Here is a 27,438-nt window from a genome sequence, read left to right on the forward strand (position 1 = left end):
AATATTATCTTTGCCATCTTTCCTGTTTCTCAGACACGAGGAAGTGATATGATGCTTCTGAATTAATTAGGCCAATGCTGTTAAGTTATGATGCTTGGAGCTGAAAATCAGATTTTTGGAATTTGTGGATTGAATGAAAGGGACAAAAGAAAACCAAGTCATTATATGTTTCACTGATTATAAAAAGACCTTTCATTGTGTTGATCACATCAAGCTGTGGAATGTGAATTGTAGAAAAACAGAAATCCCAGTATATCTCATTGTCTTCATGTGAAACTTATATACAGGTCAGGAAGCCACAATATGTACAGAACATGGTGTAACAGACTAGCTCCAGCTGGCAAAGGAGTGGGATATTCTCCCCTTATGTATTCAACCTATGTGCTGATTATATATTAAGGTAAACTGGATTGGAATGAGGTGAGTGTGGTATTAAAATTAGAGGAAGAACCATCAACAATCTGTGCTATGCTGATGACAGTACTTCGATAGCCAAAAATGCAAAGCATCTGCAAGCTATAACAATAAAAATAAAGAAGAATCGTGAACAAAATGGGACTACATTAAATGTTATTCTGTTAAATATAAAGAAGAGAAAACTAATGACAACAGGTAGTCTTAGAATTCAAATAAAGATATTGTGAATTCTAAATAGATAATTTCTGCCTTTTAGGCTTAACTATCAACAGTAAAGGAATAGGCAGACAAGAAAATACTAGGGACAGCCAAGAAAACCAACAAATGGATCATTGAACAAATCAATCCAGAGTTCTTCATCAAGGCACAAATAACCTAGTGGAAATTATCATATTTCAGATACATTATGCAAAGACCTAGTTCTATGGAGAAGGTTATAACACTGGGAAAAGTGGCAGGAAAGAGAAGAGAATCACCAGCAGTTAAGCGGATAGATTCAGTTACAGTAGTGATGGATGCACTGCTGAAAAACCCAGTCAGGAACAGATCATTATGGAGAAAATCTATGTGATTACTACGGTAAGAGCCAAGATTGATTTGAAAGCAGATAATCAAGATGTTCCTATTGATGAAAACTTGCCTCCCTCCTTTTCTTGGCTCTTCACTTCCAGCTAGTCACCTTGGTACTTTTGCCCCTTTCCCCTCGTAGCAGAACGGCTTATAAGAGAATTCTCTGAAGATGTCAGCCTAGAGTACAGCAATTGTATAAAAATGGCTATTCCTATGCCAGGTATCACAAAAAACAGATTGAAAATAAAACTACCAATTTTGCAATGTCTTTGAATCAATGAATGTTGTCACATCCAGAATACTATTTATAGTTCTAGTCTACCCTGATAATCATTAGGATGCCAGTTTGTTTGGCTATATCTTGAGTATATCACAAGAACAACCAAATCTATTGCTCCCTCATTCATGCTGACCCTGTGCTCTTTAAGCTAGAATTTCTAATTTAGAGAGTGCTTTTCAAGCCAACATACTATTGGCTTGATCCTCCCATGTGTAGACTGACACAGCTAGGAGGCTTTGGATAATCAGCATGTCAGTGGATGTCCACAAAAAAAAGTTTTCCCTTTTCTTGAAAGGCTATGATCAAGGGCCATTCAGTGCAGCAGATTGGAAGGTGATATAGAATAATTAAAACTGTTCCTCATGTACTGCATAATTAACTTAAGAATTCATTGCCACAAAATGTAGTGATGGCTGGTAAGCCACATGGCTTTAAAAAGGAATTAAAGAATACCGGTAAGTCTCCATTAGGAGCAGCATGCTTCCAAATACCAGCTTTCAAGGGAACAATGGTGGGTAAAGGATAGGTCTCCAGCTCCTGCTTGCAAGGGCTTTAGAACATCTAGTTAGCCAAATGCTGGTCTAAAATGATAAGCAGACCTATTATACTCCTATGCACATCTTCACAAAGCACCAGGAAAAGCACATAGCATGAAATAAAGATAATAATGAGGGGGCATCAGGGACTGACTGGCACTTTGTTTCTACCCATCCTTTCTAGTCAAGTAGGAAGGGCATACTCCAAATCCCATATGGGATTTCAGCAGAATCTACTCTATCATGGCACCTGTCCTCTGGAAGCTCATCCTTTTTGGAAATCAGGTGGGTGTTGATCAGGCATGGTTGGATGATGTGCTTCCTTAGATCAGTAACACTACCCTATAAATGCTCACAGAACAAATGAGAAACAGAAGACCCAGGCATAACTCTGCCATGGCTGAAGTTTTCTTCAGATGTAATTCGGGAGACGACCAGAGTGTAAGTTTGTCAATGAAACTTGTCAATTGCCTGAATAGAAGCTAGCAAAGAACCACACATTAAGAGGTGCCAATCACGCCCGTAGTTTGTTATTCATCGTCGTCGTTGTTTGTTTGTTTTTTACTCGCGCAACGCCGCTCTGGACTATAGAGGGATAAAAACCGAGACAATTCATGGGGCACGAGTTTTCCCGGTCAAAAAAAAAAAGAAAAAAGGCTTTGTTTCTTGCTTGCAGCGGGCGAAGGCGACGAAAAGGAATGGCAAGTTAGGGACGGCCGTGTGCCTTCGGCATCTCCCGTTCGTGCCTTGCCAGCTCCCCGCCTCCGCCTCCGCTCCGCTCCTTCCAGCCAGGGCAGCGGCAGCAGCTGTCCCATTGCTGACATTCCCCCTGCCGAGCATTCCAGGCCTCTGAGGTAATGGGGCTTCAAACACAGAGGGCTGTACTTTAATGACCACGCCGTATCCTTCCGCATGGCTGGAGCCAATGGGAACGCCTCCCAAAGGGGAACGAGGAAGGAAAGGGCGGGGGGAGGAGGAGGGGGGGGGAGGAAAAGAGGCAGGAGGGGGGGGGGAGGGGAAAGCCTTGAGCGCTCGGAAAAAAAAGCTCTCCTTGTGCTCCCGCAGCCTTCCTCTGTCAAGAGAAGCTGGCTGGCGAAGGGGGCGGCCCGCCTTGATTCTCCCTCCTCCTCCCCCCTAACTTTTCGCCGAGTGGAATGATATCCAGACTCAATTTTGGGATGTTGTTGTTGTTGGGAGGCAGGAAGTGAGGCGGGTTCGCACTCTTGGAGCGCCCGGGAGGAGAACCGAAGGCGGCTCGCTTTAGACAGGATCTTCCTTCCTCTCTTCCCCCCCCCCCCGGCCTTCCCGAAGGAATAACCCGTGAAATGGCTTCGTCTGAAGCGCTCTCGGGATTTTGCAGCTAAAGGAGACCTCCTTTTTATTTATTTTTTTGCCTTGGGTTTTCGCAACAGGTAAAGTGAGCCAGCCGGTGACGACGGTGGTGCTGGGCAAGGGATGGGGGTGGGGATGGGGATGGGGGGGTGGAGGGATTGCCCTTGGATGTTTTATTTTAAGATGGTAACGTTTCCAAAGTAGGATTCGTAGTTTCTTCACTTACTTTGGGAAAAGTCCCCATTCGGACTCCGGCAAGGTTGCAGTAAAGAATAAAACGGCAAGTGGATTCTCTCCTTGACATAATTAGGAGAGGGCGGGGAAAGGAGGTTATTTCACAGTAAAATCAGTCTTGGATGGCAAAGTGGTTCGCGACATGCTCTGTAAGTAAATTAAACCCGATTAACTTTTGTTGTCCTTACCTTTTCCTTTCTCGCTGCCTGTTACTCCTTTTAATCTCTATCTGGTTGAGTCTGATTAAACCATGTAACATCTTTTCCAAAAGAAGTTTGTGTCTTCATCTGCCTAATATATCTCACAAACGACAGGAAAAAAAATGAAGCATCTTTGTGTAGAAAACTAACCTGAGTTATGTATGCAGATATTTTCCTAGACAGTTACAGTGCTATGCATTCCCAGTGGTCTCTTATTAATTCTAATGCTAAGCACCAGTGAGGGGAAAAAATTAATCTTCAGTGTTTGATAGGATGCATTTGATTTGTGGATTAAGATTACAATGGTTTGAGACCATCTTCTGTATTGGCACATCCATTCTTAACAAAATAACATTAACATTTTCTATTGTTCTTTTGCTTTAAAATGTATTGTACTGGAATGAACATTTAACATAAATATGTTCCCCCCTTTTTATTTTTGAAAGAAAAATATGTAAACTGAAGAAGGGAGATTTATCATTTTTCTGTTCATATATGTTACTTCCCACTTGTTTTAGTAATGTATGGAATCCTTATGCAATCCAATCTGAAAATAAGTTATATGGGAAATATTGCTGGTTATACTTTGCATATTGAAACAAATAGGATAAAATAGATTCTTGTAAAGAGTTCTAAGGCTACTTTGATTTTAACATACATTTCATTGGATTTACTAGTCTGTGTACCTTAACTATGCAGAATGGAGAGTATTTGAAATAGGCGAATATGGCGAGGTCTAATATGACAGCAGCTGGTAGCAGAAAATAACAGCTGCTAAACAAGACTGGTTGTGCTGTGTTAGCAAGAATTGTGCTTGGCTAGCGTGGAAACTTGTTGAATAGGATTGAAGCATGATACCTTCTCCACCCATCCGCTGGCATTTTCTAATTGACTTGCTGTAATATGACTGAATTCTCTGTGGAAAGTTACAAAGATTAGGAAGATGCATTTTAAAATGTTCTGGCCCTCTGATTTTTCTGAAGTGTAAAAATAGGATTCATTGTCAGGAAAATTAACATTTTAAAAATATTTCTAAGTCAAATGTTGATATGTTTATACAAAAACATCAGTCTAATAAAGAATGAATCCAATAGAAGATCATGGTGCACAATTCAGCCAAAAGTAAGTGTTGTATGGCAATACATTGAATTCAGTGAAATTCAGTGTCCATACTCATTCAAAAGTGAGTTCCAATAATTTAAAATAGATCTTCATATCATATTAAACGTGATACAACTATAGGCTTAAGCATGTGCTTAATGTTTCTAAATGAGAATATTAGAGCTATAAGTATTTGTTGGAATATGTAATATGTTGGAATATGTAATACGTTGGAATATGTAATATGGTATAAGGAATAATTGAAGAAGCCTTAGAATTTCATGCATTAATAATTGTATATGTGGTTAGAGAAGTATGGTGAAATGTCAAACTTCAGGCATATTTCTGAGAGAGCTTATTTAATATATAATTAAAACAACTTGTAGAATGTTGCAATATGGTACTTGCATCTAGGCAGAATATATAGTTTGTGCTGTACTGAGGTTGAAAATGAATATGATGGGGAATGACAGAAGTTTAAAAGATGAACATAGTTTGGTTTTTAATATAGTAGTAGGAACAGAGTCGGAGGACTATCATTTATACATCCAATTGTAATACTTCTAAGGTCAGTATTGGAGCTTCTGATAGTTAGCAGTACTGTGGATTATTATTGGAATGGATCCGTGTCCTGGTCATCTTGAATAAGAAATAAACAAATTGTAAAAAAATCATTAGTAGTGTTCACAAAGGATTGAGATTCAGCAGTGTAGTAGCAAACTGTCTTCAACAGACTATAGTAAACAAACAAGTTGGACTGCTCAAGAGTACTCCAGGGACATCATCAGGATGAATCTCACACCTGATTAACAGGTCATGATGAATTTTTTTCAGTTGCATTCATGGAATTATCCATGAAACCTAGATAATTCCATGAATGCAACTGAAAAAAGTTCATCATGACCTGTTAATCAGGTGTGAGATTCATCCTGATGATATCCCTGGAGTACTCTTGAGCAGTCCAACTTGTTTGTTGTCTGGTTGAAGACATTTCAACTTCAAGTATATTTTCTACTTGCAAGATCTCATATATTTTTATTGCTTTTCTTTGGAAATTAAAAAAAACTTTCATGAATACTATAAGGAAAGGTGTGATAGTTGCAAATATGTCTCATGGTTGAAAGCGCTAAATTTCACTTCCTTAAAATAATCTTGCTCTATAATAGTCATAAATGTAGTTGCCCTTGATTGAATGAGTTGTGAATTACGGAAGTAACATAGTAGTACAATGTTACTACTTCATGAATAAAATGAAATTTCTAGATTAAGTTTTCAGGTTTAGCATAACATTAATAGTTAAGGTTCATATATCACACTAGGTATAATGTAATTTATTTACATCACCAGAACAGTAATATAACATATGTATGTAATATAATGTAATTACAATACATTAACCTGAACAATTTAGCATAGAGATACAGAATTGGGCCCTCCCAAAAGCCTTGGATATGACACATAGGGATCTCTCTTATGTTAGGAGTAAAAATGATTATTTTAATAAAATTCAATTATAATAATATTAATAAAACATACTTAATGCAATTAAATATACATTTAATTTAATTTTGTCCATCAGTACTTTTGACAGTATAGCCTCTGACACAGCATCAAAGATCAGGTGAGATCTCTGTCCACAAACATTGTTTGTTGGATGTGAGGGAGATGTTGCTTTATGGAGCACTGGAAATATTTTTTTTGTTTTTATATGCTATGTTGTTTCAGGTGTGTGTGTGTGTGTGTGTGTGTAGTATAGTTTATGAAAAACATGTTATGGCTTAGTGATTCTTGTGAGTGCAGTCAATTCCTTATTGAAGACATTATATTTTGGCATAGGATTATCTGTGACCCATACTGAACAATGTCCTAGTGTTAATATTCTTTATGTTGTAATGTCGAGGAACATGCAGAATTAATGGTGTATTCTTCTGTGTAATTTAATTATTGAAATATGTGCAATATGTTCATCTATTGCCGATATTGCTATGATTTTATTCATTATAGATTAGTGCTAGTAAAGATTTATAATAAATCTTTCTAATACAAGATTTTCCGGGTGTTTATTTATTACTGAAGCGCTCTATGCAGTTTACAATAAAACACACTCAAAAAGAAAACAAACAAATTAAAACATACACAAATAAAAATAGAAATAAAGACCATCATACTATGGCCATGGAAAGGCAGTTGTCAAAATCTTAAGCAATATAAATTAAAATATGATTAAAAGGCTTGGAAAAATAAAAATGTATTCAGTTCAAAAGAATACTAATGTGGGCATTAGTCAAACTTCATTGGGGAGGGTATTCTATAAATAGGGTGACATCACAAAAATGCTTTCTTTTGTAGAAGCTCATCTCACCTCCCTTGGTGATGGTATCTGAAAAAAGACCTCATTAGAAGATCTTAAGGTTCAGGTAGCTACATATGGGAGAAAGTGCTCCTTCAGATAATCTGGTCTTAAGCCTTTTATGGTTTTAAAGATGAAAAACAGCACTTTGAATTGGGCCCAAAACAAACTGGCAAGCAGTGTAGATGGTGACGTACTGGCATAATAGATGTATATCACCCAATCTCAGTGAGCATGTAAGCTGCTCTACTTTGAACCAATTGAAGTTTCTGGAGAATATTCAGAAGCAGCCTCTTAATGCATTGCAATAATCCAGTTGAGAAATTGAACATGAATAACTGTTACAAGACCATCATTTTCCAGGTAAAAGAAGAGCAACAGAGATGATTAGTTGCCTGGAGGCTAAAACATACATAGAATGGTTGCAGGAATTAGATATGTTTGTTTAATGAAAAGAAGACTATGGTATCGTGCTCTGGAAAGAGGTCCTAAAACAGCATCTGGTGTGACTAAAAAGGCCAATTTGAGAGTGGCAATCCCTTCCACACTGAGGACAGATATATTCTGTCCCCTGCCCAGCCCCCAGATTTCTCTGGTTCCGGGACTGCCTCTTTGCCTCAGCCTGCCGAACAAGTATCTCTTCGAATTGGAGAAGGCCATGCTGCGTCTTTAGCCCCCAAGCTGAACGATCAGAGTTCAAGGTTTCCCAGTCATTAATGTCCATTCCTAAGGCCTTTAGATCCCTCTTGAAATATCCTTATATCGCAGCTGTGATCTCCCTTTAAGGCACTTTCCCTGCACTAATTCTCCATACAGGAGATCTTTCAGAATCCGACCATCAGCCATTCTCACGACATGCCCAAGCCAGCGTAAACGTCGCTGTTTCAATAGTGTATACATGCTAGAAATTCCAGCACGTTCCAAGACTGCGCTATTTGGAACTTTGTCATGCCAGGTAATGCCAAGGATACGTCGGAGACAGCGCATATGAAAGGTGTTCAACTTTCTCTCCTGCCGTGCGTAAAGGGTCCAAGACTCACTGCAGTACAAGAGTGTGCTCAGGAGACACTCTATAGACCTGGATCTTTGTATGTTCCGTCAGCTTCTTATTGAACCATACTCTCTTTGTAAGTCTGGAGAATGTGGTAGACGCTTTACCAATACGTTTATTCAGTTCAGTATCTAAAAAGAGGGTATTGGATATGGTTGAACCGAGGTACACAAAGTCATGAACGACCTCCAGTTCTTGTGCAGAGATTGTAACACAGGGAGATAAATCCACGTCTTGACCCATGACTTGTGTCTTTTTCAGGCTGATTGTTAGCCCAAAGTCTTGACAGGCCTTGCTAAAACAGTCCATAAATTGTCTTCGGCAGTGTGAGCAGTAACGGCAGCATCATCAGCGAAGAGGAAATCTCGTAAACATTTCAGCTGGACTTTAGACTTTGCTCTCAATCTAGAAAGATTAAAGAGTTTTCCATCTGATCTAGTCCGGAGATAGATACCCTCTGATAGCAGTTTCCCAATATCTAAGGGGTTACCACAAAGAAGAGAGGGTCAATCTATTCACCAAAGCACTTGAAAGCAGAACAAGAAGCAATGGATGGAAACTAATCAAGGAGAGAACAAAGCTAGAAATAGAGAAATTTCCTGACAGAACAATTAATCAGTGGAACAGCTTGCCTTCAGAAGTTGTGGATGCTCCATCACTGGAGGTTTTTAAGAAGAGATTGGACAACCACGTCTGAAATGGTATAGGATCTGTTTTGGCAGGGTTTGGACTAGAAGACTTCCATGATCCCTTCCAGTTATTCTGTTCTATTAGAAAGATGATAAATCAGCTGCAATTGGTAAATCAGAAGAAAGGCACTCCATGCCGCTGAGGCCACCTGAGTCTCAACTAAATGACACATTTACAACTATCCCTAAACTGCAAATCTATTCTTTTAGAATGAGTACAGACCATTTTAGTACCAGCGGAGCATCATTCAACTGGACAGATACCACACCCATAAACAGTATCTCTATTTTGTCTAGAGTCTCATCTTGTTGATCCTCATATAATCTGCTACCCTTTCACGGCACTGTTTATTATGTACTGCATATTACATCATCTCAGGTCACATTTCCAGATAGCCACTTCCAGCATCTTCCCACAGATGTTAAAAAGCATAGAAAATAGCATGGGACCATAAGTGACTCCAAAGCCCAAATGCTATGGGTCAGAAGAATAACCCCACAGCACCTTCTTCTGGAAATGGCCATCCAAGTAGGAGTAACACCAGAGTCACCTATTGAGAGGGTCAGCCATAGGAATGAAATAAAGCTTCTGCATCCAAATTCAGTTAGCCAGTCCAGGAGGATACCATGGTCAGCAGTATTAAAAGCTGCTGACAGGTCTAAGAGCATCAACTGAGTCACACTCAGCTTGTCCTTTTCCTGACACAGTTCACAGGATGACTTTATACCAGTTTCTATTCAGTTTCTTGCCAAGTCTGCAAGTGGTTTGAAATGGAGCTAGAAAATCAGTTTCAACCAAGACAATCTGGTTGATTAGCCACCATGATACAGACAGACATGCTGTACTTATTGCATGGTTGCCTGTTATGTAACAATCAGCAGATTAAAAGTGTTAATATAATTGTTGGTGTAAAATTAAGGTACTAAGGGGTGGGGTGAGGAGAGAACCATCAATTCCTTCTCAGGTTGCTTGCATCTACTTTGACTAAGAAAAAAATAATAATAATAACAACCGAGCCAGGGGTGGTATTCGCTTACCTTCACTACCGGTTTGCAAATGTGAGTGCACGCAGAGCCTTCCATGCATGTGTAGAGCGTAAAAAATGGGATTTGATGATGTCCGGGCGGGTGGGTGGAGCCTTCTGCCGCTGCTACCAGTTCACCCAAACCAGTTAGAACCGGCTGAATACCACCACTGAACCCAGCCCACAGTATTGTTTTCAATAACAGTGGGATCTCTTAAGATACAATAAACCTCCCAAACCTTCTTCCTTAATTTACCTAGTTAAGAAACTGAATTTTCTTGAGTAGTGACCTTACTAAACTTCGGCTAAACATATTTTTATTGATCGATTTAAACAATTCATATAGTTGCCCATTTCACAGTGACTCTAAATGGTAAAAACCAAGTAAGAACACAATATAAAATGAATACCCAGAATGAACAGGACTAAAATCATCCCATGTCTAGTCCAAAGATTGGAACTCAAATTCTAAACCCTACTTAATCTTCTAATCCAAACCCTGAGACAATGGTTACATCTCTAGTGCCTTATGAATGACCAACAGGGTCAAGATCATTCTCAATCTGTAGGCTAACGTTGTTCCAAGGGCAGGTGCCGTGGCAGAGAAAACATGATTCCTAGGCCTCATAATATGTCGCTGCTGAATAGACGAGCTCTGGAGCATGGCTGCTTTGCTAGTTTTGGTGGCATGAGCAGAGATAATTGAAGCAAGCAGTCCCACAAATAATGTGGGCCTCTGTTCTGTAGGGCTCTGGATATTCATCAGCTCCTAAAACTGCACTCAGAAGCCTTCCGGGAGCCACTGCAGCTCACAGAACAGAGTAGTACATGAACATATTGTGAAACTCTCAAAACTGCCTGCCTTACTGCATTCTGGACTAGTTGTAGCTTCCAAATTCTTTTCAAGGGCAACTCAGTGTAGAATGTATTACAGTAGTCCAACCTCCTAACCCAGAAAACAGCACAATTGCTGCTCAAGAAGAACTTCTTTTTTGGTAGGAGCTGTGAGTCCAGGAAGGCTCAAAAATTGCTCATCCAGATCCCCAGAGCCTCCAGACATTAGGAAAAATCCTCAACAACATTATTTGGCTGAACCGAGGCAGATATGTATAATTGTCAATGTACTGGTGATGTCTGTGATGCTTCACCCTGTGTCTAAAGGTGACTTTGCTCAGTGGCTTCATGTAGAGATTTAAAAAAAAGTTGGGAGAGGGTAAAGCCGTAAGAAACCCCATGAAGCAGAGTTTTATCTTCAGTCTTTCCATATCCTTTCTCATCATCAGAAATGGAACTGCCCTGGAGAAATGAGGAAACCATTATAATACTATACCTTTTATAGGAAATACAGGCACATCCTGATCATTCAAACTGATTGCAGAATTCTTTGCCCTGGTAAAAATCTTCTGAAAACCAGAGAATGTTGATAAGTATCATGCAAAGGTGGTATTCAGCTGGTTCAGACCGGTTCTACCCGAACCAGTAGCGGAAATCACGGGCGGGCCCGGCCATTCGCCCCCCCTGGCCCGGCTCTATGCCATCCTATTATGCACGTTTTTGAGGCTGGGCTCCTGCGTGGACACGCACGCACTCACATTTGCGAACTGGTAGGGAAAGTAAGTGAATACCCCCCTTGGTATCATGGTCTCTTTTTCACCATAATTGACAATCTGTTTATGTTGGAGAAGAAGGCTGAGTAGCTGTAAACTTAGGACAGGATGTTCAAATCTATTCCGCTTTCTATTGAGAGAAAGAACCATTGAAACAATGTAGTTGTTTGGAATTTTGAAGCAATGCCTTTTCAGAAGAGCCCTGCTGAAGGCCCCTGCTTTTTGGAACAATGTCCTGATACAGGTGGCTGCAATAGCTGAATAAACTGAATAAATTATAGCAAATTACAGTTATGGCCACTATTGTTTCAGCAGGTTTCTTATAACGTACATGTTGCTTTTGTTTTGTGTTTGTTGATGATTTTTGTATACCATCCAGAATCATGTTGAATGGGGCAGACATAAAATGTTCCAAATAAATAAATTAATAATCATGAAATATTATGGAAATAGTAAGTGTCCTTAATGTTGGGATCAATGGGAGGTTTCCGTTTAGCCTACTTCATGTTATATATTTTGGTTTATTTCTTGCTTTTTAAACCTATACAGTACTTATACAGTGCATAAAGTACAGACAAGAACGGACAGATCTCTGTCCTTCCAAAGCACAGGGCTTTCCAGAATGATTTTGAAAGTTGTCACATGATCACATTATACTATATGAAATCGTTCTTATATTACTTCAGAAAGCCTGGAGTATATGTTTTTTTAAAAATGTGTGGGTAAGGACAATAGGAACTGGGTAGTAATATAGTGAAACTACTGAAGTATGCAAAGTTGGGGCATCTGTTTAGATGTTTTTTTAAAAAAAGGTTTTGAGAGGATGGCTTATTTTATTGCATTTGTTTTCTTGGTCTGTGAAACCGGAATAAGTTTTACACGCTATTTATTTTGTTCTTCAACTGAAAATATATAGGAAATTTTATCACCATTTCTCAGTGCTAATACTTCGGGATATGAGTTTGGGAGTTTCATGAAGTTTATAACCCACAATACTATATTAAATGCTTTATACTGAGGTGTTTTATATTTCTGTTAAACAACCTGTGACCCATTGGATAATCCTTTCCTAGACATTTCCTTACCTAAACAGAGAAATAGAATGACCATGGGCAGGCAAAAGGGAGTGGGAGCGTTAGCAATTATCACCTTCCTGCTGGCTTCTACATTTTTATCACCTTCCTGTTGGCTTCTCCATTGATGTTGCTTATGAGAAGCTGGCAGGGAGTATAAGAAATCAGACCTCCTCATCCTTGACTTGATCCACAGCACTGTATGCCACTTTGCTGAGGGAACCATGAGAAAAACTACCCCTGCTCCCCACCTGGGTCTTTCCCAAGAGCCCTCTCCCTACAGGGAGGAAGAGGGCTTACCCATCAACTACCAACCCACCTCAGCCTATCTTGCCAGCAGCATCCAAGTCACTTCCTTGTCCTTCCCTCATCACCCACTGCTATTAAAAGACATTTCAAATTTCAACCTCAATTTCAAAACTGCCAACTCCAACCAGCTGATTGCATGCAGGGATTAGGGAGGTAGGAAAGAAGGCAGGATATAGCCCTCCCATTTTACCTGTGCCACACAGTCTATGGGTTTCTGAGAAATGTAATCTATTGGCATTGTGATGCTTAAGCAGCCACAACTTTTCCAAATTTCATTCCTGTAGGAGTCATGGATCCTGGCATTCTGTAAATTAGTTCATTTGAATTATCTCGATTCAATAATTGTTGCCCTATAATGTCTGAATTCTTCCAGTTGAATGGTACAAACAGACTCGAAGGTTTAGTATTATATAAATAAACATGTACTGTAATTTCTATTTAGATTTGATTACCAAAATTGGTTATAAATTTGGTTATACAATGTTTACATCTCTCAACTAATTATTAGAAAAATTAACATTATATCCCAGAAAAAATGTGAGAGACCTGTTAACATGATGTGGGAAGATCTCAGTTCAAATTTTATCAAAACTGTTAATTTATGAGATGTGGTCTTACCTTTAATCTTTTTTCTCTTTTTTGCTATTTGTTTGAAATGAATAACATTTCTTGTAAGGATATTAGGGAATGTTTATGGATGTGCTAATTAAGTAGTTGGAGAATGTTAGATAAAAAGTAATTATACCATAGTGAATGTGGCTGCTTTAAATTGGTCTTATAAGTTATTAAATGTGAAAATACCTCCGAGTCTTGTTTTAATTAACTCAGTTTCTCCCCCTTTCTTTCAGAATTTTTGTGGATGTTTCCTTTATTCAGAACTTGGAAGAAAACCTGCCACTTTTTAATGGCTGCTGCTGCCGCTGCTGGATGATCATCTGAAACTCTTAATAGAAGAGAAAATTGCCGGGTGGTTTTCTGTAGCTTTTTGTGAATGAGTGAAGAAAGAAATGCCTCTACCTTTTGGGCTGAAGTTGAAACGAACTCGACGCTATACAGTATCTAGCAAGAGCTGTTTGGTAGCCCGTATTCATCTGCTTAACAATGAGTTTGTGGAGTTCACACTATCGGTGGAAAGCACTGGGCAGGAAAGTCTGGAGGCTGTGGCACAGAGACTTGAACTTCGAGAGGTAGGAAAGGTGGCTGTTGACATCTCCATCTTGGAATATAAAAGGATTAAAAATTGTAGTAGGTCAGCTTCAGTTTTACATTTACCCTATTACTATTGTCTGCTGTCCACAATATGTAGTTATTCAAGTGTATTGAACAAACAGCAATCTTGTCACCTGTCACACAATTATTTTTGACTGAAAGTAGCAGGAAGTAGCAGAAAGTATTTTATATAAAAAACAAAGCAGGTATTCAGTCAGTGATGTAGAGTTCCTCCATCATTTTTCTGCACAATGGCTTCTCCAGCATTTATATTTGGTTTTGATATTGTTCGCTGCCCAGAGTCAATTAGATTGAGATGAGCAGCTATATAAATTGAATAAATAAATAAATAAAGCAGTCACCTAAAAAAACCTGGATTGTGCAAATTAAAATATATCTCTACAAGTGTGCCCACATGTAGGATGTAGCAAAAGCTGTAAAGAACTAAGAACGAATTGTGCTATAAATACCTAAGAGATTATACTTAGATTGCCTGGAGTAGTAAGGTTACCGTCTAGAAACAGACAATATGAAAATCAAGCAGAAAAATAGAAACAAGCATATTCTTTCCTTTAGCAAGAGCAATTTCATTGAAATGAAGTAATGCCTACAGACATTACCTGTGTAGCAATTATAATATATATCTATCAAAATTCTGCTTCATATTTACACTCTCCACTGAACATCACTGACATGGTTGTTTGTATTGTCCTGAGTTCATTAAAAAGCCTGATAGTATTATCAGTACATAATTATTAATCCAACAATTTGGCAAAATGTTGCGCTAGTATCCCATTAATATCCCATTCAGTTTTCCAACCAATGAGCCAGCTATATTTTTTTCAGCATATTCAATTCCCAATCTGAACAGATTACAGACTGATGTTGATAACACCAAATGCGTTCAACACAACAGGTGTGGCTCATTAGGTTTATTTGTCTCTGAACATTTTTTTTATTTTTGTAAGAGTAAATTTTAGAGTTATCTCTCTCGTGTTTTTCAGTACATTATTTTTCATTAGCTAATTAGCTAATTTAGCACATGTGTAGTTTGATGTTATACTTGGATAATAATGTAGAAGCCTGGGTGACTTTAAATTCTTTACATTAAGAACGGGACTTTTCATTGTTCCTTCATTCTTAGATTGTCCAGGAGGAAGTTACGTTGACTCAAAAATAAAAGGTCTCATTTAGATCTCTTTATAAGGCTGAGCAGGAGTTCCTTGGTGTGGCACAATAATTTTGTTACAAACTAATACGTGGACCAGGTCACTGGTATATGGGAAAATAAATACTATTGATCTCCAGACAGGAAGCTTTCTCTGCATATAAATGTTTTCTATACTGGAAAAAATGAATCTTAGGCAGCCTTGCTCAATACATGGTGAAATTGGAGGGCAATCTGAATCTACTGCAGAAGTTATTATCCATATTTTCCATTGGACAGGTTAATAATTCCTTACTTTCCTCTGTTTTTTTCCTAAGCAGGTAAGTTCAGCTTTCATGATTGTTAGGTAGCTCTGTTGTATCAGAAAAATATAACATTGGGCTAAAAGATGGTGCTAGGCCATTGTGAGCTTATTGTTTTAGTGGGGATTTGAATTTGAACCTCACAAATTCTAGTACAATAGTCTAATTGTTACCCTGTTAAAAATCAGATTTAGGGTATTAAAACCAGACTACAAAATTTTAAAGGATTCCCCTCCTCCACCACAATAAGCATTCTTGCAGAGATTGTTTTGGAAACAAAGTATGGACAGGCAAGGGAAATAGGCACTATGAAAACATGTAAGCAACATTCCTCAGAATATTCATTGCAAACAGAAAATATGTCTGTCATCTAACTAAGTCATTTTAACAAGCTTTTGGTTTTAATCACTCCCCCCACTACATTCAAAAGACATTTTGATCATTTTTCAAGTTTTGGATATTTCTGAGGAAAACTTTCCATATTAGTATCTATACACTAAACTCTTGTGTCTGTAACCTTTAACTAGGTGAAACCTAGTCATAGACCAACAATTTTTGAACCAAAGTATTTCAAATGGGCTTACAAAATTGTCCAAAAACTAAAATCCATGATTCCTATATAATTGAAATTTGGTACATTTTATGACATAAAATTATCATTAAAAATGTATGCTAATACAAAAAGTCATTAAATATTTCCTATGTACAGCTTCTGGTGATTGACTGTACTATACAGTTCAGCATGTTTTACTTTCAAGGCAGATACATCTCTGAATATATTCCTGAATTCTTAAAACCTTTTCCAGTGAAGGCAGTACATTAGAAGCTTTTGCCATTGTTGAAGTCATTGTAAGGAAATATCTCTGAAACAATGACCCAACAAGTCATGGGTTGTCTAGTTTTCTACTACGACCAGATATCTTGCCTGTTTGAGGGGATTTGTTTTTAAATTACATTTTATTTCTACTTTATCCTAAGGAGTTTAGGCAAGCATACCTTTAAAATACGAGGTAGATTAGGCTGAAGGAGAAACTTTGGCTTAAGGTCATTCAGTAAATTTCATGACTTAATAACTAGGTTTACACATTCTGCTAAGTGTTGATTTGTTTGAAACATGTATACACTACATACCTTCACACATAATACTGATTCTTAAACCATCATTGACAACTGCAGTTGGATTAACATATCATTTTATGACAAACAGGAAGACACTATAGTGAAGTTTTAGGAGCCCTCTTGGAAGATGCATAGAAAATGGAAGACGGGGGGGGGGGGCATGGATAATGTCCTTGGAATGAACATCGAAATACTAAGTAAGCAGGGGAGGCTACAAATAGGACAAGTTGTCGAGTAGCTTCTCTTTCTTTCAGGTTGCAGCCTAACTAAGGAAATCAACATGACATCAGTGATGATCCCTTCCAAACCCTAGTCTTTAATTCCAGAACACCAACTGATAAAAGGACTATTATCTATGATTTAAACCTTTATGAAAACAGCTGAACTAAAAACCTAACTGACAGAAGAAGTGAAAATTCATCCTTCCCATCTTTTTCTACTTGAGCTATTCTGTTATACAAAAGACCAATAATGAAAGATAGAGGGATAGCTTAGTCATGGTCTACATCAGTGTTTCTCAACCTCAGCAATTTTGTAGATGTGTGGACTTCACCTCCCAGAATTGACCAATTGGTGGATTGTGGGAATTTAATCCACATATCTTAAAAGTTGCTGAGGTTGAAAAAAACTGATCTACAAACATTCTATCTCATTGACAAAATGCTTGACATTCTGCCATTTTTTTGCCATTTCATGCATACTAATGGGTTTGGATATAGATTCTTAGTGAAAAATCTGAAGCATTTTGTGATAGTATTCATGCAAGTTGATCTTGTTTAGCTTACAACTAAAATATTGTATTCTCTGATTGGAAGAGAGTTTACTGCTCTACTTTGAATAGTTGCACTTTATATTCCATATCCCCACCTTTTTAAAAACAAAAATATGTTACAAAGACAGTCCTAAACTTATGACCTAATGATTGTTTGCAGTCACGATAACCTTGGAATGGGTGTTTTGTGGCCCATAAAGGGCCATCAAAAAAAGGAATGAGCTTTTTCTGTGGTAATACTAAGATACATTTATTTACCCAAACATTTGAAATGATTTTATAGCATTTGTCTGCAATTTATAGATTTTGTTACAACCCAGTTTGATGGAGGATTGTTTGTTTTATTTTGATTATAGTACTCATATCTTTGAATCCATTCTGATGAATGACATACTAGAAATGAAATAAGAAATATAAACCATGTTTATCAGTAAATAGGATGTAATCTAAATCATGACTGATATATTGGGATAGCGAGATGGTCTCTTGCCTTGGCACATTATTAGTAAATATATATAATGTGAACTTGCAAATCTTAGTATTTCTAGGTACCGGTTAAAATTTCTCTTCAAAACATAACATTTTAAATATTATGAAGAGGACATTATCTAACACATTCTATTGTATGGTTATATTTCTTATTTCTAGATTTGTATTCTCTGTTTTGAACTTTGGTTCAAGTTATTAAAAAATAGGTCACAAATTAGTCAAGAAAATTCTTTTTTGTCTTTGTGGTTTATTTTATTACAAGTGTTTATTAGGAGATTTAAAAAATAGTCTGGGAGCAGATATTTCTAGTTGGCCCAGTACTATGGACTATTTATATCCCATGCTACATGTTTCTAATTAGTTGGAAAAATTAATAGCCTTATAAGTAAGTGAGCCACTGAGTCCTGACATTTTTGAACTACTGCTTAAAGTAATGTGCATTATGCAATCATAAATGCTTGCTTCTAGAATACTAGGACTACAGTACATCACATGATAATCCATACTGAAAGATAAACAGATTCCTGTGGTCATTTGAACTTAAAAGTTAGTTGTAGGAATTGAAGGTTTTCCCCCCTTGCCTTGTCTTTGCTAATCCTTCTTCATCTGAGGCTGCTTGACTCAATCCCCAGCAGCTGGTGTTTTGCATTACTTTTGTGAAGCAATTTGTTATGTGGTTTCAGCTTCTAGATGGTGTGAAAATATCTTAACCATACTTGGAAATATTTTATGTTCCCAGTTTCAAGAAACATAACTTAAAATATCCATCTAGTTCAAGTCTTCTTAGTTATCAAGATTAAGTAAATCCATTGTAACAGTCTTAATACCATTATCAAAGAATGAGTCAGTACAATATTGCTATATGTAAAGCCCATTTAAATATATACATTTATGTTGCTTGTTTCCTACAATTATTACCTCTTAACCTTTGTCCAGAACCTGGTGTCCATTTTTTTGTTATGTGAAGTTTGCCTTGTGTGACAATTCAAAGTAGTGCTGAAGAAATAACTCTTCAACCAGTTTTTGCCTTTATGACCATTGCAGGGTCCATCAATCACATTGCCATTCACATGCTTTGCAACCAGCAGGCAATTTCACTAAGCAAAAATTGTAAGGTCAGGCATGGTTCACTTTTTTTTAAAAAATTTGATTTATATGCCGCCCTTCTCCGGAGACTCAGGGTGGCTTACAATGCGTTAAGCAATAGCCTTCATACTTTTGTATATTTATACAAAGGCAGCTTATTGCCCCCACAATCTGGGTCCTCATTTTACCTACCTTAGAAAGGATGGAAGGCTGAGTCAACCTTGAGCCTGGTGAGATTTGAACTTACAGTAATTGCAGACAGTGTCTGCATCACTTTACTTCATGATCCAAGGGGAAGTAAGGTGTAAGCCTAGCCATGTCACATGCTTTTCAGCTGAGTGACCAAGTTGCTAGTCCCAGTAGTGCTCACTAAGCAAGGACTAGTTGCAGTAAGGTAGAAAGGTGTGTATCTTGCTTACACATGCAGTCAGTTTGTAATTGTAATAGATTATGATCCCTGCTTGAATAATAGGCTATCCTAATGCAGAGCAAGTATGGATACACATAGACTCTACAGCACAGGTGTCAAACTCACGGCGTCATGTTGCCATCACATGACGTTTCACAATGTTTTTCCCATTCATGGAACTGGGATGGGCGTGGCCTGTGTGTGATGCATCTGGCCCATGGGCCACCAGTTTGACACCCCTGCTCTACAGGACCTAGACATGGGTGAGAAATGCTAAAAAAGATACTGCATATCATTTAGGTGAATTCAAGAGATGTAAGTGAAGTCAAATTATAGTGTAGAAAGTTACAGATTAAGTTGGGTTTGCAAACTTTGCAGTACCACCATGTCTCAAAATGACAAAGGAATCCATGTGAAACCTGTTCTCATTAATTTTCAATCTGTATAGCAAATGAAACAATTATAGAACAAAACAGAATCAGTTTGGTGTAATAGTTAAGGCATCGTGCTAGAAACCAAGGGAGAGAGAGGGAGAGAGTTCTAGTCCTGCCTTAGGCATGGAGCCAGCTGGGTAACCTTGGACCAGCCATTCTCAATCAGCCTTAGGAAGCAGCCAATGGCAAACCACTTCTGAAATATTGCCAAGAAAACTATCAAGATTTTCCAGGCAGTTGTCTAGAGTCAAAAACTGGCACAAAAAACAAACATTTTCCATTTGAAGTGAAAAAGCAACTAAATTCAGAACCATACCACTCAATGAAAAGGATCAGCCTGCCAGTCTGTACCACTCCTGAAATTCAGGTTGTGCTATTCTCTTCCCTTCTCCCCTCCCTTACGTTGGAACAATATCTGTTCTTTACAGCAACAACTATGTGAGATCCTGACCTGTCCAAGCAAAGTGGGAACAAACTCTGGCAGTGATTTGGTCCCAGCTGCGCATGCTATATAAGGCAGGCTATATAATCCGTGCAGCATTGTGCCAGAGCCTTTCTATGTCATCTTCCTAACAGTGATTCAGCCATGAGCACAGTCAGCTTGGGCTTCCGTGGCTAGATCTCCATGGATGCACATTGAACCTGTGTCAGATCAGATTCCTATTCTGCCTGGAGAAATGCCTGTCTAGGTTGATTGGGAGCAAATTCTGGAATGACCTTGTACTCCAAAACATTTTTGGCACCCCTCCTTAAATCTGTTCATGAACATTGCCCATTAAAAATATTTGCACAAGGCTGAAATAAACATAAGACAGATATAAGCATCATTCCTTTTACCCACTTGACAGAGTAGTAATTTTTTCAGCTGTACTTGTTGAAGTACAGCTCCTAGTACCTCCAGCTAGCCATTGCCAATTATGAGGAATGCTAAAGAGTTTGTGAGATATTCTTCTCACACTGATAAAGAGTCTGCAGGTATTAAAACAGGAAACACATGCAAACTTCTTCATGGAAGAGGCAAGTTTCCAGCCCACTGCATTGAAACAAACATGAAAAAATGAACAAGCGTTTTGCCTGTTTCAACTGCCTCTATGTTAGTATCTCACTTGAAAGTAATCACTGGAATTTTGGGGTTATAACTTTTAACCTTCCTTCCAATAAACATACTTCACAGAACTCAGAGATTGTTTCTTGAATTAACTATTTTGAAGCAACCAAGAATGAAGTCTGACACAGTTATAGTTTCAGCATTAAGTGGAGAGCCATAAACCTTAATCCCTTCACGCTGATTACTGAAGTATTTATGTTTATAGAAAGTTCTGAAGTGGAGGAAGGATTTCACACAGATCTTGATAACAAACTAGCTGTTAGTGTCATGAGGCAAGAGAATTTTTCATGTACTTTCTTTTTTGGAGGAGGAAGATTCAGGTCAAGTAATACAATCATATAACTGGCAGTGAGGTGGTGATTTACATGACGTAATTGTTTACATAGCTATGGTATAATGTTTGCCCATTTTAGGTTTGGTTAAATTGCGAATTCATTTCAACAGGATTTAAGTATACTGGTTGGTGTAGTTCTATATGCAAAAATATTCATTAACTTGACAGATTAGCAGAATGCTAAGAATCATGCTAATTTTCAAAATATTATATACATTTATCCTTGGTTTTGAAAGACCCAGAACTAAGAAGAAATTTGTGGACAGAACAATTAATGACTTGCCTACAGAAATTATGGGTGCTCCAACACTGGCAGCTTTAAAGAAGAGATTGGACAACCAATTGTCTGAAGTGGTATAGGCTTTCCTGATTAAGGAGAAGGTTGGACTAGAAGACCTCCATGGTCCCTTCTAACCCTGTTATTCTGTTATTTTGAAATATTTCCTTAAGGAATAAATAACATAGTACTACTAGCTTTTCCACATTGTTTTTTCCTGTATTCATATATTTTGCACTAGTTCAGTCCATTGTTAAGCATTCCAACTAGTGGATGTCCAACTGAACATCTATGCCATTTGTTGAGCAGATAAGAAAAATGGCAATTAATGGAACATAATTATGTAAAAATCTGTCTAGGGTTCATTTACTTCCTGGAAATTGAATGAAAAGTAACTTGTTAAAATTAGGAAATCTTACAACAGCATTATTCTTGAATGTTTAAAATATTTCTAGAGTTATGTCAGCTTTCTGTAAGACTGGTATATGTCTTTTGCTAATGTTAGCAGTTTTAGACATGATTAAAATGTTATTGCCTTTTAATATACTTCACACTGCAGGATTCTTAAATGCAATTAGAGCACCTGAAACAAAACATACAATTGCAGCTATGCATGTGTACCAGAGAGAGCATATTTTATTCATGTAGAAACTCCTATGAATTACCTAAGCATGCAAAATTGATACTTTTTCCTTCATAGTTCTAGATTGCTATAGAGAGAAATGAGTATGTATTATGTCTATTATGTAAAGACAAGGATTTTTTTAAAAAGAGACTTTTTTCAAATGATAAAGATCTGTGTTTGAGCTGATTTGTTTTACATGATGATCATGCTGCATATGTAAACATGAATTAAAGATATACATTATTCTATGCTGATTTCTTAGACTTGTTTATTGTATATAAAGGATTAAAAGGACAATTTCTACTATTTGTGATATACCTTCTTTTATTTTTTTTAAACATGTAACACAGTTCCTTTTTATATTTTCCTTTTAGATTACCTATTTTAGCCTTTGGTATTTCAACAAGCAGAACCAGCGCAGGTGGATAGACTTGGACAAGCCTCTCAAAAAGCAACTGGATAAATATGCATTGGAGCCAACTGTATTTTTTGGTGTGGTGTTTTACGTGCCTTCTGTCTCTCAACTTCAGCAGGAAATTACCAGGTGAATCTTGTAAGCTTGCATAGAAAAATTCTAAATATAAAGTAATTAAATTTTACATGACCCTATTGTATCTGATATCAGTTGTTTCCATATATCTTTACTATGGATTAGTCCTCCTGGATCTGAACAAAAATCTTTCTGATTAATATATTATTTCTTTCACGGAGAGTGGTTTTTAGCTCAGATAAACACAAGTAGATTTCCTTTGGTAGGAAATAAAAGCTGTTACCCTACTAAGCTGCTGAGTGAAATTTCAGATTTGATGTTGAAGTTCTTGGTTGCTTTTTGTCCTAGAAAATAGGAGAAAATACACTGGGATGGCACCCTTTGGGAAGCACTGGTTTACACTGCATGGGACAATTTAAGAATCCAGAGTTAGATTTACTTAGAGGTGAATAAGCATTTGACTGGTCTTTTTTTATTTTGTTACGTTTTGCATAACTTTGTCACTGAACATTATCAATTTCATGGATGCTCCTTTCATAAAAGGAGAAAGGGAGTTGATTGAGTTAACAAACAGTACCAACATTTGAAGTCTTTATTTGACAAGCATAGTCATCCATCAGGTGATTTGATGTGCACACAGTTCACACTAAAAAAAATCTTGGAAGTATGATTGAATTGAAGCAATTTACCATGGAGAAGTGGGCCACTATTCCTACTGATCAATGTGAGAGATGATTACTGTTTGTAGAAAATTATCTATATACTGGGTGAAACACTGTGACATCAGGCAGCAATGTTTGAATCAAGGTGTTTCAAATGGGCTTAAATTACAGAACGTTTAAAAAATCTGGGATTCATTATTCCTGTGGGATTAAAATTTGGAAAAGTTGTGGCTGCTTTTAGCACTGCCATGCCATAGTGTTATTTCTAGTGCTCCCTGCTAGCTTTTCAAAATAAAGGCTTATGGGGAAGCTGGCAGGTAGTCTGAAGTCCCAGGCCAGTAAGTAAGTGGCTGCTGCCAGGTGGGGAAAGGAGTGAGTGGATGCACGGAGGTGGCATTATGCGGGTCAGAGAAGGTGTGTGAAAAATGCCATTCAACTTGGGAAGTTTATTCTGGGGTGTATAAGAAGTGCCATATAGGTTGGGGAAGATATGCAAGAGACAGCATGGTTTGGGGAGGTTGAGTGAGGTGTATAAATGGTGCCCTGTTGCTTGGGGAGATTGCACGGTAATACGGTGCAAGTTAGAGAAGTTGTATGTGGGTGTGAAGGAGGACATGAGGGTTAGGGATGCATGAATAAATTAGTAAATAAATATCTCAAGGATTATGCAACAGGCCATGAATTGTCTAGTTGCTAGTAAATATGATAGAAGTATCTATAGGAGTTATTTTTCTTACTAACATACTGTATGTTGAAGAGACTTCAGCATCAAATCTGGGACATCCTTCACTAGTTTAGATTATATAACAATTTTATAGAATAGTAGGCCTTGTGTAACAAAGACTATTTTCTTTACTTAATTCAAGCTCAGACACGAAATCTGAATCTGTTGGAAGAATTTAATAGTATACTAATGGATTTAAGTGATGCTTCTTCCCCAAGAGATAAATTTTAATGAAAGGTGAAATTAGATAAGGCTTAAAAATGGAAGTCCAAAGAAAGAAATGGTAATGTAGGCTAATTTGTAAATTAGTAGAAGTTTAATGACTTTATCAGAAGAAAAGGGAATATGTGAACAAGTGAGGATCTATGAGTAGAGAAAAAAATTGCTGCACTGAGATCCTTGTATGTGAGTTAAGAATTTAATATCAGATGGAGATCATTACCTTAATAGTTCCACTTGTTTAAGTTGGTTTCTGCAAAGTCACACTGCTGATTCCAAATTTACTAATTTGGACAGTAGTTCTCTGGAATCTCATATACTGATTTTTCTTATTATCTGCTGCTTGATTTTTTTTAATGGAAAAACTATGCACTGAATCTGGCATTTCTGCACATACCTCTCCACTAAATTACAATGCCTGGCCTACCATATATCATATCATATGCATATATCAGCTTATATAATATCACTTATTTTATTTATATACCCTGTTTTTTCCCATACATTGAAAGTGTTATACATACTTCTTGTTCCATAGAATCATATCAGCAAAACAGATAATTTCAGGCCCCAATTTGCTTACAATCTAAATTGTTGATAGCTGAGAAGTAGAGGCATCTTTGTATAGGCATATAGGTCTGTACATATATATCGCATAATGTTTTTGACTATATGCATTTTCATGAATCGGAGGCATGTGAAAAAATATTTTTCCCCATAGATACCAGTATTACCTACAACTAAAGAAAGACATCTTGGAAGGAAACATACCTTGCACGTTTGAACAAGCAATTCATCTTGCTGGCTTAGCTGTTCAAGGTAATTTCCACACTTGCAGTCCTGTTTAGCTTATTTAGGAGGAAGGAATTTGTATTATTGCTTGAATGACAGTGTCAGAAGGTCACAAAAGCTGGTTGCATGACCCTGGGACATTGCAAGTGTCATAAATATGAACCAGTTGCCAAGCTTTTGAATTTTGATCATGTAACCATGGGGGTGCTACAACAGTTGTAAGTATGAAAAACGATCTTAAGTCACTTTTTTCAGTGCCATGTTAATTTTGAACTGTCACTAAATGAACTGTTGTTCATTTGAACTGTTACTAAATGAACTGTTGTAAATTGAGGATTACCTGTATATGGTACTACTCTTAAAGGCTACCTGGAAACTTCAGATGGTACAGAATGTAGGTGTCTTTGCAGGGGTGAAATGTACCAGTTCGCTCCGGTCAGGGCGAACTGGTAGCAATAAAAACTACCGGTTCGGGCAAACCAGTAGTAAAAAAAACCCCGGCAGTTGAACTGGCAGTTTAAAAAGCTACCGGTTCCTTTTTTAAGTCAGTATTTCTGACGATCAGCTATGCCACGTAATTTAGCTTTGCTAGAAAGCAGGATTTCCTGCTTTCTAGCAAAGCTAAATCACGTGGCACAGCTGATCCCCCCTTGCTGTTCCACTTACCTTCCCAAGCCTCCTTTTGGCGTGTACCGTGCATGTGTGCGCGTTTGGTGCGCACTGTGCATGCACACGCAGCACACATTTGGCATGCAGCGCGCATGTGCAACCAGTGAACAGGTAGCAAACTGGTTCAGATTTCACCACTGTGTCTTTGGTACTAATAGGAATGTCCCAACATAATCATATAATACCAACATTATGAGTCCTTTACTAGTTGCCAATTTGTTTCTTACTGCAGTTTAGGGGCTGATTATAAGTTATACTTTCCTATGCAAGTCAGGAATTGGATATTATTGAGACTGCTTCCTCCAGGCAGAATTTGCCCATCCCAAGATAGGCAGTTTGAGAAAGCTTGCTAAGAGTTTCCTCCTCATGAATCACAGCAGGAGAGTTGGAAGCAGTCATTCTCTGCCAGACTTTCATCCTGTGGAACCAACTTTTTCAAGAAATAAGATCAGCTTCCTTATTTTTAGAAAACTTATGAAAAAGTGGTTCCTTAAGGTTTTGAAGAATATAGATAAAAGTATTTATCTGGAGTACTTGTGGGCATTCTTTATTGTTCTTTTGTTGTTATTATTGAGTGAAATATACATGTTTAAGTATCTGTATGGGGTTTTTTTTGTTAAAGAGTTTTGTAAGTTGCTTATATTTATTTGACGGAAGCAGCAAAAACACTTGTATGACTGAATAAATAAATAAATAAATATCCCATCTGGGCTGCACAAATCTTGATGACCACTAGGTGTCAGATTATAGAATTCTTTTTGTATCTCTTTGCTACCATCTAGTGGTTATCTCTGCTGTGAGTCAGTGGGCTTTAGTTTGAGAATGGCATGTTTTCAAGCTGCTCAATCACCTGGTACCTCACATAATTTTAATAATAATAATAATAATACAAGTGATTACAAAGCTAGACATGACTGAGTTGCTAAATTAGTCCACTGGACATTATGAAAAAAATACGACACACCTTTATCTGAAAAGTCATGGGAGCACAAAGTGGAAAAAGTTATTGAAAATGAGATAGTGAAAATCCTGTGAGACTTTAGAATACAGACGGATTATCATTTGGAATGTAACATGCCAGATATCACGGTTGTTGAGGGCCGAAGCGTATAGTTTATTGACATGGCTGTACCAGGAGATGCCAGAATTGAAGAAAAAGAACTGGAAAAAAATCATGAAATATTGCGACCTGGCCATTGAAACTACACAGCTATGGATGAAACATGTAACAGTCATACCCATTGTCATCGGGGCACTTGGTACCATGTCGAAGAATTTTACAACACACATCAAGAAATTGCAGCTTCCTGCAATAACACCAGCAGAACTGCAAAAAACTGTGCTACTCAGAACATCATATATTTTAAGAAGATACTTGGTTGATACCTAGGATGCTGGCAGCAACCCGTATCAACCATTAGCACCAGTCTATCGTATTTGTGACACATTTTTAAATGTTCAGTTGACTGAGTTTCATGTTTAATGAATAAAAGAGATAATGTTGCAAGTATGCCCTGATTCTGATCTTTGAAATGTTGGATGTATGAAGATTCCTATTAATCAGTAATATTTTTGCATGGATGTTATATATTATAGAAGAGATTGGCAAAAAAAGATGAATTGCTGGCATGGGAATGGGGAGCCATGAATATTCATTTTATTTTATGTTATACTTTACATGCTCAGAGCAATAATATTGTGCTATATAGAATGTTAATTTTGTCAGTGTGATAGAAGAAATGCATCACAATAATTTATTGTGATTTATGACAAACA

The 27,438-nt window shown here is 37.5% G+C and overlaps 1 protein-coding gene across 8 annotated transcripts in view; it reads left to right on the plus strand.

Moving 5' to 3' along the window:
* The first annotated feature begins 2,782 nt into the window (after positions 1-2,782).
* Positions 2,783-27,438, plus strand: part of PTPN21 (protein tyrosine phosphatase non-receptor type 21) — a 54,961-nt gene continuing 30,305 nt past the window's right edge. For 3 of the 8 annotated variants that reach the window (XM_034418284.3, XM_034418286.3, XM_034418289.3), the window contains exons 1-4: positions 2,804-3,215; positions 13,623-13,961; positions 22,481-22,650; positions 24,923-25,020. In XM_034418284.3, coding sequence (XP_034274175.2) covers positions 13,782-13,961; positions 22,481-22,650; positions 24,923-25,020 — 448 coding nt within the window. In that variant the 5' untranslated portion in view covers positions 2,804-3,215; positions 13,623-13,781. Of the gene's footprint in view, positions 3,519-13,622; positions 13,962-22,480; positions 22,651-24,922; positions 25,021-27,438 lie in introns of all 8 variants that reach the window. The other 5 variants (XM_034418287.3, XM_087873129.1, XM_087873116.1 and 2 more) reach the window with 5 other exon arrangements.

This window comes from Pantherophis guttatus, chromosome 1 (genome assembly GCF_059756535.1).
Source record: "Pantherophis guttatus breed Tessera chromosome 1, ASM5975653v1, whole genome shotgun sequence".
Taxonomy (NCBI): Eukaryota; Metazoa; Chordata; class Lepidosauria; order Squamata; family Colubridae; genus Pantherophis; species Pantherophis guttatus.